Consider the following 17,942-nt stretch of genomic DNA (forward strand, 5'->3'; position numbering starts at 1 on the left):
ATTTCTTCGTAAGAAGCTACCATCCTTCCCAGGGCTCGTGTGCATTGATGCACCGACACCTGTATACGTATTAGGAGGTCTCTGTCTAGAGACGACAACTCCTTGGACTTCTCCTCCGGGAGAAAACCTTTTTTATCCTGTTCTGTGTCCAGAACCATATTCAGGAACAGTAGACGCGTTGTAGGAACCAGCTGCGACTTTGGAATATTCAGAATTCAGCCGTGCTGTTGTAGCACTTCCCGAGATAGTGCTACTCCGCCGAACAACTGCTCCCTGAACCTCGCCTAAGGAGATCGTCCAAGTACGGGATAATTATTTCGGCCATTACCTTGGTAAATACCTCGGTGCCGGGGACAGACCAACGGCAACGTCTGGAATTTGGTAATGACAATCCTGTACCACAATTTTGAGGTACTCCTGGTGAAAAGGGTAAATAGGGACATGCAGGTAAGCATCCTTGATGTCCAGTGATACCATCCAGGCTTGCAATAATCGCCCTGAGCGATTCCATTTCGAACTTGAACCTTCGTATATAAGTGTTCAAGGCTTTCAATTTTAGAATGGGTCTCACCGAACCGTCTGGTTTCGGAACCACAACATTTTGGAATAGTAACCCCGGCCTTGTTGAAGGAGGGGTACCTAGATTTCACCTGCTGGAAGTGCAGCTTGTGAATTGCCGCCAGTACTACCTTTCTCCGAGGGCAGCAGACAAGGCTGAGGTGAGGTAACGGCGAGGGGGAGTCGCCTCGAACTCCAGCCTGTATCCCTGTGATACTATTTGCAGAACCTAGGGATCCACCTGTGGGCAAACCCACTGGTCCCTGAAGTTCCCGAGACGCGCCCCTACCGCACCTGTCTCCACCTGTGGAGCCCCAACGTCAAGCGGTGGACTCAGAGGAAGCGGGGGAAGATTTTTGATCCTGGGAACTGGCTGCTGGTGCAGCTTTTTCCTTCTTCCCTTGTCTCTGTGCAGAAAGGAAGCGCCTTTGACCCGCTTGCTTTTCTGAAGCCGAAAGGACTGTACCTGAAAATACGGTGCTTTCTTAGGCTGTGAGGAAACCTGAGGTAAAAAAAAAATTCTTCCCAGCTGTTGCTGTGGATACGAGGTCCCAGAGACCATCTCCAACAATTCCTCACCCTTATAAGGCAGAATCTCCATGTGCCTTTTATAGGCAGCATCACCTGTCCACTGCCGGGTTTCTAATACCCTCCTGGCAGAATGGACATTGCATTAATTCTGGATGCCAGCCGGCAAATATCCCTCTGTGCATCCTTTATATATAAGACAACGTCTTTAATATGCTCTATGTTAGCAAACTATTTTCCCTGTCCTAGAGTATTAATATTATCTGACAGGGTATCAGACCACGCTGCAGCAGCACTATTTATGCGATTGCAGGTCTCAGTATATAACCTGAGTGTGTATATACAGACTTCATGATAGTCTCCTGCTTTTTATCAGCAGGCTCCTTCAAGGTGGCCGTATCCTAAGACGGCAGTGCCACCTTTTTTGACAAACGTGTGAGCGCCTTATCCACCCTAAGGGATATCTCCCAACGTGACCTATCCTCTGGCGGGAAAGGGCACGCCATCAGTAACTTTTTAGAAATTACCAGTTTCTTATTGGGGGAACCCACGCTACTTTACACACTTCATTCATTCATCTGATGGGGGAACAAAACACTGGCTGCTTTTTCTCCCCAAAAATAAAACCCCTTTTATGTGCTACTTGGGTTCATGTCAGAAATGCGTAACACATTTTTTATTGCCGAGATCTTGTAACGGATGTTCCTAGTGGATTGTGTATATGTCTCAATCTCGTCGACACTGGAGTCAGACTCCGTGTCGACATCTGTGTCTGCCATCTGAGGTAACGGGCGCTTTTTTGAGCCCCTGATGGCCTTTGAGACGCCTGGGCAGGCGCGGGCTGAGAAGCCGGCTGTCCCACAGCTGTTTTACGTCATCCAGCCTTGTAAGGAGTTGACATTGTCATTTAATACCTTCCACCTATCCATCCACTCTGGTGTCGGCCCCACAGGGGACGACATCCCATTTATCGGCCTCTGCTCCACCTCCACGTAACCTTCCTCATCCCACATGTCGACACAGTCGTACCGACACACAGCACACACACAGGGAATGCTCTGACTGAGGACAGGACCCCACAAAGTACTTTGGGGAGACAGAGAGAGAGTATGCCAGCACACACCAGAGCGCTATATAATGCAGGGATTAACACTATAACTGAGTGATTTTTCCCCCAATAGCTGCTTGTATAACAATATTGCACCTAAATTTTGTGCCCCCCCTCTCTTTTTAACCCTTTGAGCCTGAAAACTACAGGGGAGAGCCTGGGGAGCTGTCTTCCAGGTGCACTGTGAAGAGAAAATGGTGCCAATGTGCTGAGGGAGATAGCTCCGCCCCTTTTTCGCGGACTTTTCTCCCGCTTTTTTATGGATTCTGGCAGGGGTATTTATCACATATATAGCCTCTGGGGCTATATATTGTGATATATTTGCCAGCCAAGGTGTATTTATTGCTTCTCAGGGCGCCCCCCCCCAGCGCCCTGCATTCTCAGTGACCGGAGTGTGAAGTGTGTATGAGGAGCAATGGCGCACAGCTGCAGTGCTGTGCGCTACCTTGGTGAAGACTGATGTCTTCTGCCGCCGATTTTCCGGATTTCTTCTTGCTTCTGGCTCTGTAAGGGGGCCGGCGGCGCGGCTCCGGGACCGAACACCAATGGCCGGTTCCATGCGGTCGATCCCTCTGGAGCTAATGGTGTCCAGTAGCCTAAGAAGCCCAAGCTACCACCAGTTAGGTAGGTTCGCTTCTTCTCCCCTTAGTCCCTCGCTGCAGTGAGTCTGTTGCCAGCAGATCTCACTGTAAAATAAAAAACCTAACATATACTTTCTTTCTAGGAGCTCAGGAGAGCCCCTAGTGTGCATCCAGCTCGGCCGGGCACAGGATTCTAACTGAAGTCTGGAGGAGGGTCATAGTGGGAGGGGCCAGTGCACACCAGATAGTCCTAATTCTTTTTTAGCTGTGCCCAGTCTCCTGCGGAGCCGCTATTCCCCATGGTCCTTACGGAGTCCCCAGCATCCACTAGGACTATAGGGAAAAGGACAGCGTCTTTAATATGCCCCAGGGTTAGCAAAATAGTATCCTTGTCCAAGGTATCCAGTTCCTCAGACAGAGTATCTGTCCATGCTGCTACAGCACTACATATCCAGGCCGACGCAATTGCCGGCCTCAGTAGAGTACCTGAATGTGTATAAACAGACTTCATGATACCTTCCTGCTTCCTATCCGCAGGATCCTTTAGGGAGGCCGTATCCTGTGACGGCAGGGCCACCTTCTTAGATAAGCGTGTCAAAGCTTTGTCTACCCTAGGGGAGGATTCCCAGCGCATCCTGTCCGTTGGCGGGAAAGGGTACGCCATAAGTAACCTTTTGGAAATCAGCACTTTCCTATCAGGAGAATCCCACGCTTTTTCACATAACTCCTTTAACTCATGTGAAGGGGGAAAAGTCACCTCTTGCTTTTTCTCCCCAAACATATAAACCCTCTTGTCAGGGACAGGGTTTACCTCTGATATGTGCAATACATCCTTCATTGCTATAATCATGTAGCGGATGGCTCTAGCCATTTTAGGCTGTAATTTTGCATCATCTCCATCGACACTGGAGTCAGAATCCGTGTCGATATCTGTGTCAACAATTTGGGATAGTGGGCGCTTCTGAGACCCTGACGGCCTCTGCGCTGTAGGATCAGGTATGGGCTGAGACCCCGACTGTCCCAAGGCTTCAGCTTTATCCAACCTTTTATGTAAGGAGTTTACATTATCATTTAACACCTTCCACATATCCATCCAATCAGGTGTCGGCGCCGTCGGCGGAGACACCTCATTCATCTGCACCTGCTCTGCCTCCACATAGCCCTCCTCGTCAAACATGTCGACACAAGCGTACCGACACACCACACACACAGGGGATGCTCTATATGAGGACAGGACCCCCACAAGGCCTTTTGGAGAGACAGAGAGAGAGTATGCCAGCACACACCCCAGCGCTATATAACCCAGGAATTACACAGTAACTTAGTGTTTACCCAGTAGCTGCTGTATATATGATTAATGCGCTAAATTTATGTGCCCCCCCTCTCTTTTTACCCTCTTTCTACCGTGAGTCTGCAGGGGAGAGCCTGGGGAGCTTCCTCTCAGCGGAGCTGTGGAGAGAAAATGGCGCTGGTGAATGCTGAGGAAGAAGCCCCGCCCCCTCAGCGGCGGGCTTCTGTCCCGCGATTTGGTGTAAAAAATGGCGGGGGCTCATGCATATATACAGTGCCCAGCTGTATATATGCTGCTTTTTGCCAGGAGGTACTCAATTGCTGCCCAGGGCGCCCCCCCCTGCGCCCTGCACCCTACAGTGACCGGAGTGTGTGGGTTAGTGTGGGAGCAATGGCGCACAGCTGCAGTGCTGTGCGCTACCTCATATGAAGACAGGAGTCTTCTGCCGCCGATTTTGACGTCTTCTTGCTTCACCCGCCGGCTTCTGTCTTCTGGCTCTGCGAGGGGGACGGCGGCGCGGCTCCGGGAACGGACGACCAAGGTTAAGTTCCTGTGTTCGACCCCTCTGGATCTAATGGTGTCCAGTAGCCTAAGAAGCGCAACCTAGCCGCAGTTAGTAGGTTTGCTTCTCTCCCCTCAGTCCCACGTAGCAGAGAGTCTGTTGCCAGCAGAAGCTCTCTGAAAATAAAAAAACCTAACTAAAATACTTTCTTAATAGCAAGCTCAGGAGAGCTCACTAAAATGCACCCAGCTCCTTCCGGGCACAGATTCTAACTGAGGTCTGGAGGAGGGGCTATAGAGGGAGGAGCCAGTGCACACCAGTAGTACTAATTCTTTCTTAGAGTGCCCAGTCTCCTGCGGAGCCCGTCTATTCCCCATGGTCCTTACGGAGTCCCCAGCATCCACTAGGACGTTAGAGAAAAGTATTACTCTTTGCCTTCGGTGCAGAAGGATTAGTACGAGAAACGCAGTCTTAGCAGTTGCCAAGTCAGTCACAGATTCTCCCAAAAAAGAATGTCTCCCTTAAAAGGGAGCACCTCCAAGGTCTTTTTGGAGTCTAGGTCCACCTTCCAGGACCTCAACCACAGAATTCGGCAAACCAGTATAGACATGGTAGACGCCTTGGCTGCCATTACACCTGCCTCAGAGGCCACCTCCTGAATATAGTGAGAGGCTGTGGTAATAGGAGACAAGATATTGTCTGGCAGTGTCAGAAATATCCTGAGGCAGCTCATCCTCAATTGCCTGAACCCATGCTTCAATTCCTTTCGTGGCCCAGGAGGCTGCTATAGTGGGTCTATGTACAGCACCAGTAAGAGAATATATAGACTTCAGGCATCCCTCATCACGCTTATCTGTCGGTTCCTTCAGTGAGGTGACAGTGGTGACAGGCAGAGTAGATAACACCACAAGACGGGCGACATGAGAGTCCACCGGCGGTGGAGTATCCCACTTGTTAAGGCCCATACACACCTGACGATAAAATGAACGACGTTGTTCATTTCAGCCCTCATCAACGACGTCGCTCATTATATCGTCAAGTGTGTATGCATCCGACGACCACCGATGCGCGGCCCCGCGGGACGTTAACGACCCTCGCTTATCTGTGGAGCATGTATGCTCAATTTCCACTATGGTCGTTACTGACCAGAGACGTCGTTGAATGTGTATGGTGTGAAAGACCAACGACCAACGACCAAGCCACTGTTCACCAGCCCTGTTCCCAGCTCATTATTTAAATAAACTGTTCAGCTTGGATGCTTCAACGATGAATGGCTTTGGTCTTTCGTCTTTGGTCTTTGGTCTTTGGTCTTTGGTCTTTGGTCTTTCGTCTTTGGTCTTTCGTCTTTGGTCTTTCGTCTTTGGTCTTTGGTCTTTCGTCTTTGGTCGTTGGTCGTTGGTAGTTTGTATGCTCATGTCGTTTGCTCAGCTGTTCAAGGGAAGTTCAAGGGAAGTCGTTAACGACGGTCGTTAACGATGTGTGCATCGTCAAGTGTGTATGGGCCTTTACTCAATTCCGCAGGGATAGGATAACGAGCTAGCATCTCTTTAGACAGGGAAAATGTATTTCCTGGAGACGACCAGGATGCCTGACGTATGTCAATTAAATGGTCAGAATGTGGTAAGACTACTTTAGTAACCTTCTGGCGTTTGAACTTATCAGGTTTCTTAGACGCAGTAGTGGGATTGATCTAATCATCAATGTGGAGAATCAGCTTAATAGCCTCCAGTAGGTCAGGAACATCAACCTGGGTTGTAGATTACTCATCAGAAACGACTGTATCAGTGTCTAACAGATCAGCATATTGCCCATCCTCATCAGAAGTATTATCCGAAATATTAGTGGATTGTGAGAAAGAAATGGCCCGCTTAGATGACCCCTTGACCCCAGAGGGGAGTGGGGTAGTCTTTTGTCTAACCAAAGATTGATTTAATTGTTGTAACTGGGTAGACAGAGTGTCCGCCAAGGGCGGATTAACTACAGGGACAATTTGTGGCTGCAATGGCACAGGAGGTCCCACAAGGGGGGTAAGACGCATCACAAGCGTGTTCAGCATAGTTGAGAACGCTGCCCAAGGTGGTTCCACAGGTGTTGCGGGCTGACTGGGAGATGTATGGCACCCAGTGCCTGAACTATCAGTTAAAACTTCCCCCTCAGGGAAATCCTTGGTACCAGCACTGCATGATGCAGAAGCGTCCGCGGATTTTCCGCCCTGTATGGCAGACATTATAGGGAATGTAGCCTTAGAGCAGGGGTGGGGAACCTTTTTTCTACCGAGGGCCATTTGGATATTTATAAAATCCTTCGGGGGCCATACAAAAATTCGCAACTTAAAAAATTACCCTGCCCCCCCAGTAGGTCAGCCACTTAGAGGTACTGTGTGTGCGCGCCAAAAAAATGGGTGTGGCCAGTTAAAATGGGACGTGATACACATATGCCCCCAATAGTGCAGTGCCAGATCCACAATTGCCCCCACAGTGCCAGGTATACAAATGCCCCCACAGTGCCAGGTATACAAATGCCCCTCACAGTGCCAGGTATACAAATGCCCCCCCCCCCACAGTGCCAGGTATACAAATGCCCCTCACAGTGCCAGGTATACAAATGCCCCTCACCATGCCAGGTATACAAATGCCCCCCCCCACAGTGCCAGGTATACAAATGCCCCTCACAGTGCCAGGTATACAGATGTCCCCACAGTGCCAGGTATACAGATGCCCCCCACAGTGCCAGGTATACAGATGCCCCCACAGTACCAGGTATACCAATGCCCCCCCACAGTGCCAGGTATACAGATGCCCCCCACAGTGCCAGGTATACAGATGCCCCCCCCCACAGTGCCAGGTATACAGATGCCCCCACCCCCACAGTGCCAGGTATACAGATGTCCCCCCACAGTGCCAGGTATACAGATGCCCCCCCACAGTGCCAGGTATACAGATGTCCCCACAGTGCCAGGTATACAGATGCCCCCCCACAGTGCCAGGTATACAGATGCCCCCCCACAGTGCCAGGTATACAGATGCCCCCCCACAGTGCCAGGTATACAGATGCCCCCACAGTGCCAGGTATACAGATGCCCCCACAGTGCCAGGTATACAGATGCCCCCCACAGTGCCATGTATACAGATGTCCCCACAGTGCCAGGTATACAGATGCCCCCCTCCCCACCCCCTCGTGCTGCTTACCGCTGCTGCTGCTTGCTGCTCCTTTCGGCTGCGTTTCTCGTGTGTCAGGACACGTAGGAGAGCGCGCCTCTGTTGGGCGGCGGCGTGTAGGACTTGAAACCAGCCGCCGGTTCGAGAGCCAATCCGAGCTCGCGGACCGGCAGCTGCGGCTCCTGATTAGCTGCCTGTCCGCGAGCTCTGATTGGCTCACGAACCGGCGGCTGGTTTCAAGTCCTACACGCCGCCGCGGCCACCCGACATAGCCGCGCTCTCCTCCCTGTCCTGACAGCTGAGACATGCTGCCGCCGGACTGAGCGGCGGCGTGTCTCACTGAGAGAAGCGGGTGGGCCGGAGCAAACGGCTTCGCGGGCCGGAGGTTCCCCACCCCTGCCTTAGAGCGTAACAGTACAATATAGCCAGACAAAAACAATACCTGCAAATAATATATATGAGACACTGACGCACCTAGCCACCCAGGGTACAGAATATAGTGATAGCAAGAAGTGTGATACACGAAAAATGAAATCCACACAGCAGCTACAGGCTCACTCAGTCACAGGTACAATGCAGAAATTATTACAGATAAACAATAAAACTGCACTGGGCAAGTAAAACTACACATAAATATGTGTTTGTGTGTGTGTGTGTGTGTGTGTGTGTGTGTGTGTGATTGTATAGAGATTATAATGCACAGTAGATACTGGATGTCTATCTCAGAATACTTGTACTAAATATTCAGGTAGAAGTACACTTGTTCTTAACTAACACTGTATAAAATGACATGTAGAAAACTTAAGTGACCAGCCGCAGCTACTTGTAAAGATGGCACCAAAATCTCTTCAGGGAGTGAGCGAGAGTGAAATGCAGCTCCAGGGCGGGAACACCAGCAGCAGTAGATGGCACCCGGGGGAGGAGCTACAGGTCCTCACCACCGGGTACTGTGGAGCCTATGTAAAACGGATATTTGTTTAATCCGACCTGTGCTCCCTGCTCTGGTGGATATAGTGGGGTCCCTGTGCAGTACAGTGTCCACGCCAGCGGCGCGGTCCATCACCTGGGACCGCGATTTACCAGCGGGTCCCACCTGGGGGACCCTCTTACCTCCTCCCTGATGTGCAGCCATGCAATCCAGGAGAGCGTCAGCGGTGGTGTGCCTGAGGACCGGTGCGCCTCCGCTGCAAGTACCTGGGAACCCGGATGCGGGAGTATGCAGCGCTGCTGGGGAGGTGATGGAGCAGCAGCACACAATGTCAAAATGACAAACAGTGCTGCGGCCCTTGAAGTCTTCTTAAAAAGCTCTTTTCAGGGCTGCCTAGCGCAGTCCCACCTGTTAGGCACCAACTTACAAACTGAGCTCCAGTGCCCGGAGGCGGGGTTATATAGGAGGCGGTGCAGTGCATCCTGGGAACAGTCAAAGCATTAACCTGTTGGTGCCTTGGATCGATCCAACTCTACACCCAATGTATTCCCTGTGGAATCCCAGTGTACCCAGCTGCAGAAACGACCAATTCTAAATTCCACGGGGGAGACCTTTCTACTTTCACACCAGGAAATATACTTTTTCCAGATACGATGATAATGTTTTGACGGAACCATCTTTCTGGTCTGGACCATGGTGGAAATAACCAGAGAGTGAAGACCCTTTCTTGCTAGAATTTCCCTCTCAACTTCCAAGCCGTCAAACCTAGCCGCTGTAAGTCTGGATATATACGAACGGACCTTGCTGAAGAAGATCGTCTCGGAGCGGTAGAGGCCATGGATCCTCCAGAGTCATGGTTAGGAGGTCCGAGTACCACGCCCGTCGAGGCCAATCCGGGGCAATTAGAATTGCCTGAACGCTTTCCCTTCTTAGCACTCTGGGGATGCGGTAGAGGAGGGGACAGGTACACAAACTGGTACATCCATAGTGATGTCAGCGCGTCCATTGCTATAGCCTGTGGATCCCTTGTTCTGGAACAGTAACGGCAAAGCTTCTTGTTGAGACGAGAAGCCATCAGATCTATCTGCGGACAGCCCCACCGGTGAATTAACTGTTGAAACACCTGGGGATGTAGGCCCCACTCCCCCAGATGGAGGTCAAGCCTGCTGAGGAAGTCTGCTTCCCAGTTGTCCACTCCTGGAATGAATATGGCCGAGATGGCCCTTGCGTTGGCCTCCGCCCAGACTAGAATCCTTGACATTTCTCGCATTGCCACTCTGCTTCTTGTTCCCCCTTGTCGGTTTATGTACGCCACCAACGTGGCGTTGTCCGACTGTACCTGGATCGCCTGATTCTTCAGGAGATGAGAAGCTTGCAGAAGAGCATTGTAAATTGCCCTGAGTTCCAGCACTGACCACAACCCCTGGAACTGAGCCCCTTGGGTCACCGCTCCCCAACCCCGGAGGCTGGAATCCGTTGTCAGTTGAATCCACGAGTGGAGATTGAAACTTCTGCCCTCTATTAGGTGAGGAATTTGAAGCCACCATAATAGAGAAATCCGGGCTTTTAGAGCTAGGGACACTTCCTGATGCATATGAAGGTGAGAACCCGACCATTTGTCCAGCTGAAATGGTCGGCATGAAATCTGCTGTATTGAATTGCCTCGTATGCAACCACCATCTAGACCAGTAAGAGAGTAGGACTTAAAAGAAAATAGGATTTTAATTACCTACCGGTAAATCCTTTTCTCGTAGTCCATAGGGGATACTGGGCGCCTGCCCGGTTCTTCGTTATTACTGCTCTGTTACTTGGTTCAGTAATGTTATTTAGTTCAGCTATTGCTGTCCCTGTTTGCAAGTTTGGTTAGCATGGCTTTCCTTTTGTTCTGGTTGTGCTGGTTCGAATTCTCACCACTTTCCTTTTCTATCTCCTTCTCTCAAAGTATGTCCGCCTCCTCGGGCAGTTTCCTAGACCGAGTCTGGTAGGAGGGGCATAGAGGGAGGAGACAGCACACAATCAAACTTCTATAGTGCCCATGGCTCCTAGTGGTCCCGTCTATACCCCATGGTACTAAATGGATTCCCAGTATCCCCTATGGACTACGAGAAAAGGATTTACTGGTAGGTAATTAAAATCCTATTTTTTTTATCACATTATGACCCCTGTCAGCAGGTCCCTTACTTACACCATGCAGAGAAATCTGTCTGCTCCAAACAATCAGAGTGCCCGCCGAGAGAGGACTGTCCCGCTTTTGTCCTCCCCCCTAATCTCAGCTCCGCTATCAGCGCGCCTTCCCAGGACCTGTCACTGTACCACAGCGTCTAGCCTACTCCTTACCTGTGGTCCCCCCGCTGGAGTTTGCCTGCTCCTTCTTGCGCTCTGACCGCCGCTGCGGAGCCTTCCACCCGGCTGCATGCGTGTCTCTGCAGCAGGGTCTCTGTCCGTGACCTCCACTCTCAGCGGTGACTATGTTTTAGACGCCATGGGCAATATTTACTAATATTCGTGTTTTGGCCGTTTTGAAGGGTGTTTGAACTCGAATGGTATCGGGTGCATTTTACTGCAACTTTTTGAATCCTGATACGATCATTTACTAAGCTGCCGAGTTTTGCACTATCGTTTTTTCCGATGTCGCTGTGATTCGTAATATCAGGCAGTGTTTTACGGGAGTGATGAGTAAAACACTGCCTGAAAAAACACAAGGAATCCCGGCCGGATCTGTGAGATCCGTGCAGGGCTTCATTGTGTACCTTAAAAAGTTTATTAAAGTCTTTTAAAATTTTTAAAAAATTGCGTGGGGTCCCCCCCTCCTAAGCACAACCAGCCTCGGGCTCTTTGAGCCGGTCCTGGTTGAAAAAATATGGGGGGGAAAATGACAGGGGTCCCCCCATATTTAATCAACCAGCACCGGGCTCAGTGCCTGGTCCTGGTTTTAAAAATACGGGGGACAAAAAGCGTAGGGGTCCCCCGTATTTCAGAAACCAGCACCGGGCTCCACTAGCTGGGGAGATAATGCCACAGCCGGGGGACACTTTGATATCGGTCCCTGCGGCCGTGCCATTAAAACACCAACTAGTCACCCCTGGCCGGGGTACCCTGGAGGAGTGGGGACCCCTTCAATCAAGGGGTCCCCCCCCTCCAGCCACCCAAGGGCCAGGGGTGAAGCCCGAGGCTGTCCCCCCCATCCAAGGGCGGCGGATGGGGGGCTGATAGCCAAGTGTGAATTTGTGAATATTGTTTTTAGTAGCAGTACTACAAGTCCCAGCAAGCCTCCCCCGCAAGCTGGTACTTGGAGAACCATAAGTACCAGCATGCGGTGGAAAACCGGGTCCGCTGGTACCTGTAGTACTACTACTAAAAAAATACCCCAAAAAAACAGGACACACACACCGTGACAGTACAACTTTATTACATACATGCACACCAACATACACACATACTTACCTATGTTCCCACGAGGCTCGGTCCTCTTCTCCATGTAGAATCCTAGGGGTACCTGTGAAAAAAATTATACTCACAAAATCCAGTGAAGAATCCGGCCTTTGAATAATCCACGTACTTGGCAAAAAAATAAAACGGAAACCCGACCACGCACTGAAAGGGGTCCCATGTTTACACATGGGACCCCTTTCCCCGACTGCCAGGACCCCCCCTGACTCCTGTCAAAGAGGGTCCCTTCAGCCAATCAGGGAGCGCCACGTCGTGGCACCCTTCTGATTGGCTGTGTGCTCCTGTAGTGTCTGTCAGGCAGCACACGGCAGTGATACAATGTAGCGCCTATGCGCTCCATTGTAGCCAATGGTGGGAACTTTGCGGTCAGCGGTGAGGTTACTTTCGGTCAACCGCTGACCGCAAAGTTCCCACCATTGGCTACATTGGAGCGCATAGGCGCTACATTGTATCACTGCCGTGTGCTGCCTGACAGACACTACAGGAGCACACAGCCAATCAGGAGGGTGCCACGACGTGGCACTCCCAGATTGGCTGAAGGGACCCTCTTTGACAGGAGTCAGGGGGGGTCCTGGCAGTCGGGGAAAGGGGTCCCATGTGTAAACATGGGACCCCTTTCAGTGCGTGGTCGGGTTTCCGTTTTATTTTTTTGCCAAGTACGTGGATTATTCAAAGGCCGGATTCTTCACTGGATTTTGTGAGTATCATTTTTTTCACAGGTACCCCTAGGATTCTACATGGAGAAGAGGACCGAGCCTCGTGGGAACATAGGTAAGTATGTGTGTATGTTGGTGTGCATGTATGTAATAAAGTTGTACTGTCCCCTGAAAAGAGCAACCTCCATGGGAGGCAGAGGACTTCCCGATGTCAAATTATACTACCTCGCCTCCCACTTATCCCACATTGTCACTTCCTACGCTCCTCCAGGATCGGTTTCTTGGCTGGACATCGAAGCAGCCTTCATTGGCATCCCAGATCTGACCCCCCTATGGGGACTCCCCTCTGCCTCTCGACCCCCAACCTCTAAACTTCTTCCCACCATCAAATTCAACCTCAAAACCTGGGACACCCTCTCTCTGAAGTGGGGTCTCACTACTACACCCTCACCCTTAACCCCCATCTGGCAGAACCCCATGTTTCCCTCCGGACTCTCAGCTACGAGATCCCGGACGTGGATAACTCTGGGCCTTAAATTCCCAATCGACTTTGCCGATCGAGGCCAATGGCTGTCCCTCCCGGACCTCCAGCAGAAAACCCCCTCACAGCCACTCAACCCCTTTCAATTCTTACAAATACGCCACTTTTTAACCTCCCTCCCTTCCACCGCCTTACTCCGTGCCCTTACTCCCTTTGAATCCCTATGTGTCAACTCCCACTCCTCCAAAGGCACAATCTCCCAACTTTACTCTCTCCTACTGGATTTTTCCCTGCCCCTATCCCGGCCCCATGAACTTGCATGGGAACAGGACCTCGGGCCCCCACCTGAAACTCAGGATTGGGAGGACATGAGACTAGGGATTGCTAAAAGCTCTATTGCCACCGCCTTTAAGGAAACGGCCTACAAAGTTTATTACCGCTGGTACTATACCCCCGACCGTCTTAACAAATTTTTCCCGTCCTCCTCTCCAGCCTGCTGGAGGAACTGTGGGGAGAGAGGTACTATGCTCCACATATGGTGGACCTGCCCGGTTATCGTCCCCTTCTGGGATCTGGTCCACTCCCTCCTCAACTCACTTCTAGAATCCCCTGTAATGAAAGACCCTTGGGTCTCCTTACTGTGTTATCCCCCCCCACTCCTCAATAAATTCTCCCAAAAGCTGACCTCACACATTCTAGCCGCAGCTAAATCACTGATCGCCCTCAACTGGAAGAACCCCTTACCACCCTCCCTACTATCCCTCAAAGCTAAAATCTGGCACATCGCCTCAATGGAAAAGATAACCTATTACCTCCACGACCGGGGCCACGTCTTCGAGCAGGTCTGGGCTCCCTGGCTCGCCGCTGAACGTGGTTAGCCGGCTCCCTCCACCTGCTCCAGCTCCTCCCGTAGACCCATGGGCACCCACTTACTTCTCCCTTTGACATTCCTCCTTATCTCATCTCCTATCTTTCTCAATTATCTCTTCCTCCTACTACCCTCTCTGTCCGTGTCTCTTCTCCGTTTCCTCCCCCCCCTATTATGACCGTCCTGTTCTCAAGACTTATATTATGTATGGTTACAAATGTGGTTATTTCCCCCCCCCCCCCCTGTTTCTCTTCTCCCCCCCCCCCCCCCCCCCCGATTCCCATGTTTGAACTTGATTGTTTTTCCCATACCAATTAACCCTGTTACTCACTGGAAAACTGTGGTCTATTTTGGACACTGGCTATGTTGGCCATATGTCCCTTGTACTCCTAGAATGCCTTCTTTATGTACCTGACCACGCAAAAATAAAGAATTTCAAAAAAAAAAAAAAAGTTGTACTGTCACGGTGTGTGTGTCCTGTTTTTATTGGGGTATTTTTTTAGTAGTAGTACTATAGGTACCAGCGGGCCCGGTTTTCCACCGCATGCTGGTACTTGTGGTTCTCCAAGTACCAGCTTGCGGGGGAGGCTTGCTGGGACTTGTAGTACTGCTACTAAAAACAATATTCACAAATTCACACTTGGCTATCAGCCCCCCATCCGCCGCCCTTGGATGGGGGGACAGCCTTCGGCTTCACCCCTGGCCCTTGGGTGGCTGGAGGGGGGGACCCCTTGATTGAAAGGGTCCCCACTCCTCCAGGGTACCCCGGCCAGGGGTGACTAGTTGGTGCTTTAATGGCACGGCAGCAGGGACCGATATCAAAGTGTTCCCCGGCTGTGGCATTATCTCCCCAGCTAGTGGAGCCCGGTGCTGGTTTCAGGAATACGGGGGACCCCTACGCATTTTGTCCCCCGTAAATTTGGAACCAGAACCAGGCGCAGAGCCCGGTGCTGGTTGATTAAATATGGGGGGACCCCTGTAATTTTCCCCCCCATATTTTTTCAACCAGGACCGGCTCAAAGAGCCCGAGGCTGGTTATGCTTAGGAGGGGGAACCCCACGCAATTTTTTTTTCTGTTTTTACACTAAACAGACCCTTTCCCATAGATATCCATGCACAGATCTCACTGATCCGTGCATGGTTATCCAAACTCGACTGGAAAAAGCAGGTCTATTTTATTGCTGCTTTTTTAAACGAATCGAAAAAAAACAGACCTGCACTTGAGCACTCAGAAACTAACACCCAAATACGAATGAATAGTGAATGCCCGTATTGTATGAATTAACAGCCGCGTTTGACCGATGGTCTATTCATTCGTATTTCGGAAGGTTGTCATTCAAACCATTACGAATAGACCAGACACTGCCGAGATTGGTGCTTAGTGAATTCCCGGATTGGGACTTAGAAAAAAAAACACAAATCGGCCAAACTCGAATTTTTAGTAAATACTGGCCCATGACTAATGCTGCCCTTGGGAGAATAACTACTTACTAGGGGAATAAAGCTGCCTTGCTGCCCCTGCCCATATTACTCACTGCAGTCCTTTGAGATCTTCTGAGTGAGATGCTGATCCCTTCCACCGGGATCTTTCTCACCGAAACTGTTAATTACAGTTTTGGAAGCTTTCACCCTCCTTTCAGTAGGTTGGATCGGCTCACCAAAATATAAAATGTTTCTTATGGAGCAAGAGCTCCGTTTCTGTGCTGCTACCTCCAGCACAATTTGTTTTGTATTACATTGGCCCTCATTCCGAGTTGTTCGCTCGTTATTTTTCATTGCATCGCAGCGATTTTCCGCAAACTGCGCATGCGCAATATTCGCACTGTGGCTGTGCCAAGTAAATTTGCTAAGAAGTTTGGTATTTTACTCACAGCATTACGAGGTTTTTTCTTCGTTCTGGTGATCGGAGTGTGATTGACAGGAAGTGAGTGTTTCTGGGCGGAAACTGGTCGTTTTATGGGAGTGTGTGTGAAAAAACGCAGCAGTTTCGGGGAAAAACGCGGGAGTGGCTGGAGAAATGGGGGAGTGTCTGGGCGAACGCTGGGTGTGTTTGTGACGTCAAACCAGGAACGACAAGCACTGAACTGATCGCTCTGGAAGAGTAAGTCTCAAGCTACTCAGAATCTGCAAAGTAAAAACATTTCGCAATATTGCGAATACATCGTTCGCAATTCTGCTAGCGGCGGCTTAGCGTGTGCAATGCTGCTAAAAGCAGCTTGCGAGCGAACAACTCGGAATGAGGGCCATTGTGCTATCTCCAGTCTGCATCCTTCACATCCCAGCTGTCTAGATCTCTAGTGTCCCCTAGTGGATGAAAGAGAAATAATAAATTAAATTTTATTTCCCGAAGTGCCCCACCAATAAACAACCACTCATCATTGCTCTCCTCTTTATCACCACCTCATCATTACCCTCATCACCCAGCTTACGCCACCCCCTCATCATTACCCTCCTCACACCACCCTCGTTAACGAGCTTACACAACCCATCACATTACTCTCATCATTATCCTCCTATATTATTACTCATGTCACATCACAATCCTCATCATTACCCAGCTTACACAACCCCCATCATCACCCTCCTTCATCATTGCCCAGCTCACATCATCCTCGTCATTAACCTCTTCATCACCGTCCTTCGGCATTACCCGCCTTACACCACCCCCTTCGTCATTACCCTCCTCACCCCACTCCACCTCGTCATTACCCTCCTCACACCCTCATTCGTCATTACCCTCCTCACACCCTTCCTCGTCACTACCCTCCTCACAACCCCCTCGTGGAGCCGCATTATGGCATGAGGTCACGCGGTACTACAGGGAGTGACCTCATTCCATTTAAATTCCTATTATAGAGGACATAAGTGCAATATATCATTACATTGAATGAGGGACCACTTATTTTCGCTCATTTCGCCTACATTATAGTACATCAGTACTTGTGAACATTGATGTTCCTTGAATATGGACGCTTGCTCTCGCTTTTCTCTTTTTTAAGTATATAATAATAAAAGTCATGTTTTAATAAATTCATCATTACAAATTTTCAAGTGTGCCCTGGAAAAGGCCTATAGTTGCCTTTTTGTCCTTTTTTCTTCAAAGGACCATACCTGTCACGCGGTACTCCTCTGGGACATTTTGCAGAGGCTCAGTAACGAAGCCCAGGGTCAGTATTACTGGCCTGAACCCCATTACAAAGCCTTTGTAAAACATTAAAATGGACAAGAAGAAAATCATTTGTTGTGGTCAGGGTTGGATTTTGGGCCTCCTGGGACCCATCGGGCACTTAGGTTGCCTAGCGGTAAATCTGGTCTGGGTTAAACACATCTGCAAAACAAGCTACACTTTTATCAGAGAATCCTCTCCCAACCCTTAGGCAAAACATATTTATAGGTCTTTGAAATGCTGTTACCCGTGGATATGTTCTTTGCAAAAATTTTAATTATTGGCACTTGCATAATCACAAATGGTTAGAAAAAGATGCTCACCCGGGTCAGAATAGTAAATGCTTCTGGATCCAGTATAAATATTTCCCCACTTTCTGTACCTATCACAAGGCAGCACACAGCATCCTCATCTGCCATGTTCTTCTTCAGAGTACCCATGCATGTAATCACAGTCTAAAATATATATACAAACAAAGGTTTAAATACATAACTTAGGACAAAAATGGACCTAGATATAGTAAACAAGAAACTGCTCAGCTGCTGCTCTTAGGGACTGATTCTAAATTGGGAGCAAATCAAAAAAGCAGTAACTGCACCTGGGCAAACCATGGTGCAACGTAGGGGTGCAAATACATGTTCTTTATATTTATGCTTTCGCATGTAAC

At 49.9% G+C, this 17,942-nt stretch overlaps 1 protein-coding gene across 1 annotated transcript in view; it reads right to left on the reverse strand.

The window, feature by feature from the left end:
* The window catches only part of BBS1 (Bardet-Biedl syndrome 1), a 171,184-nt gene that overhangs the window by 105,519 nt on the left and 47,723 nt on the right, over nt 1-17,942 (reverse strand). Inside the window, exon 8 of the mRNA XM_063945091.1 lies at nt 17,599-17,730. Within this exon, the coding sequence (XP_063801161.1) occupies nt 17,599-17,730 (132 nt within the window). The remainder of the gene's footprint in view (nt 1-17,598; nt 17,731-17,942) is intronic.

Source organism: Pseudophryne corroboree, chromosome 11, assembly GCF_028390025.1.
Source record: "Pseudophryne corroboree isolate aPseCor3 chromosome 11, aPseCor3.hap2, whole genome shotgun sequence".
NCBI classification, from domain to species: domain Eukaryota; kingdom Metazoa; phylum Chordata; class Amphibia; order Anura; family Myobatrachidae; genus Pseudophryne; species Pseudophryne corroboree.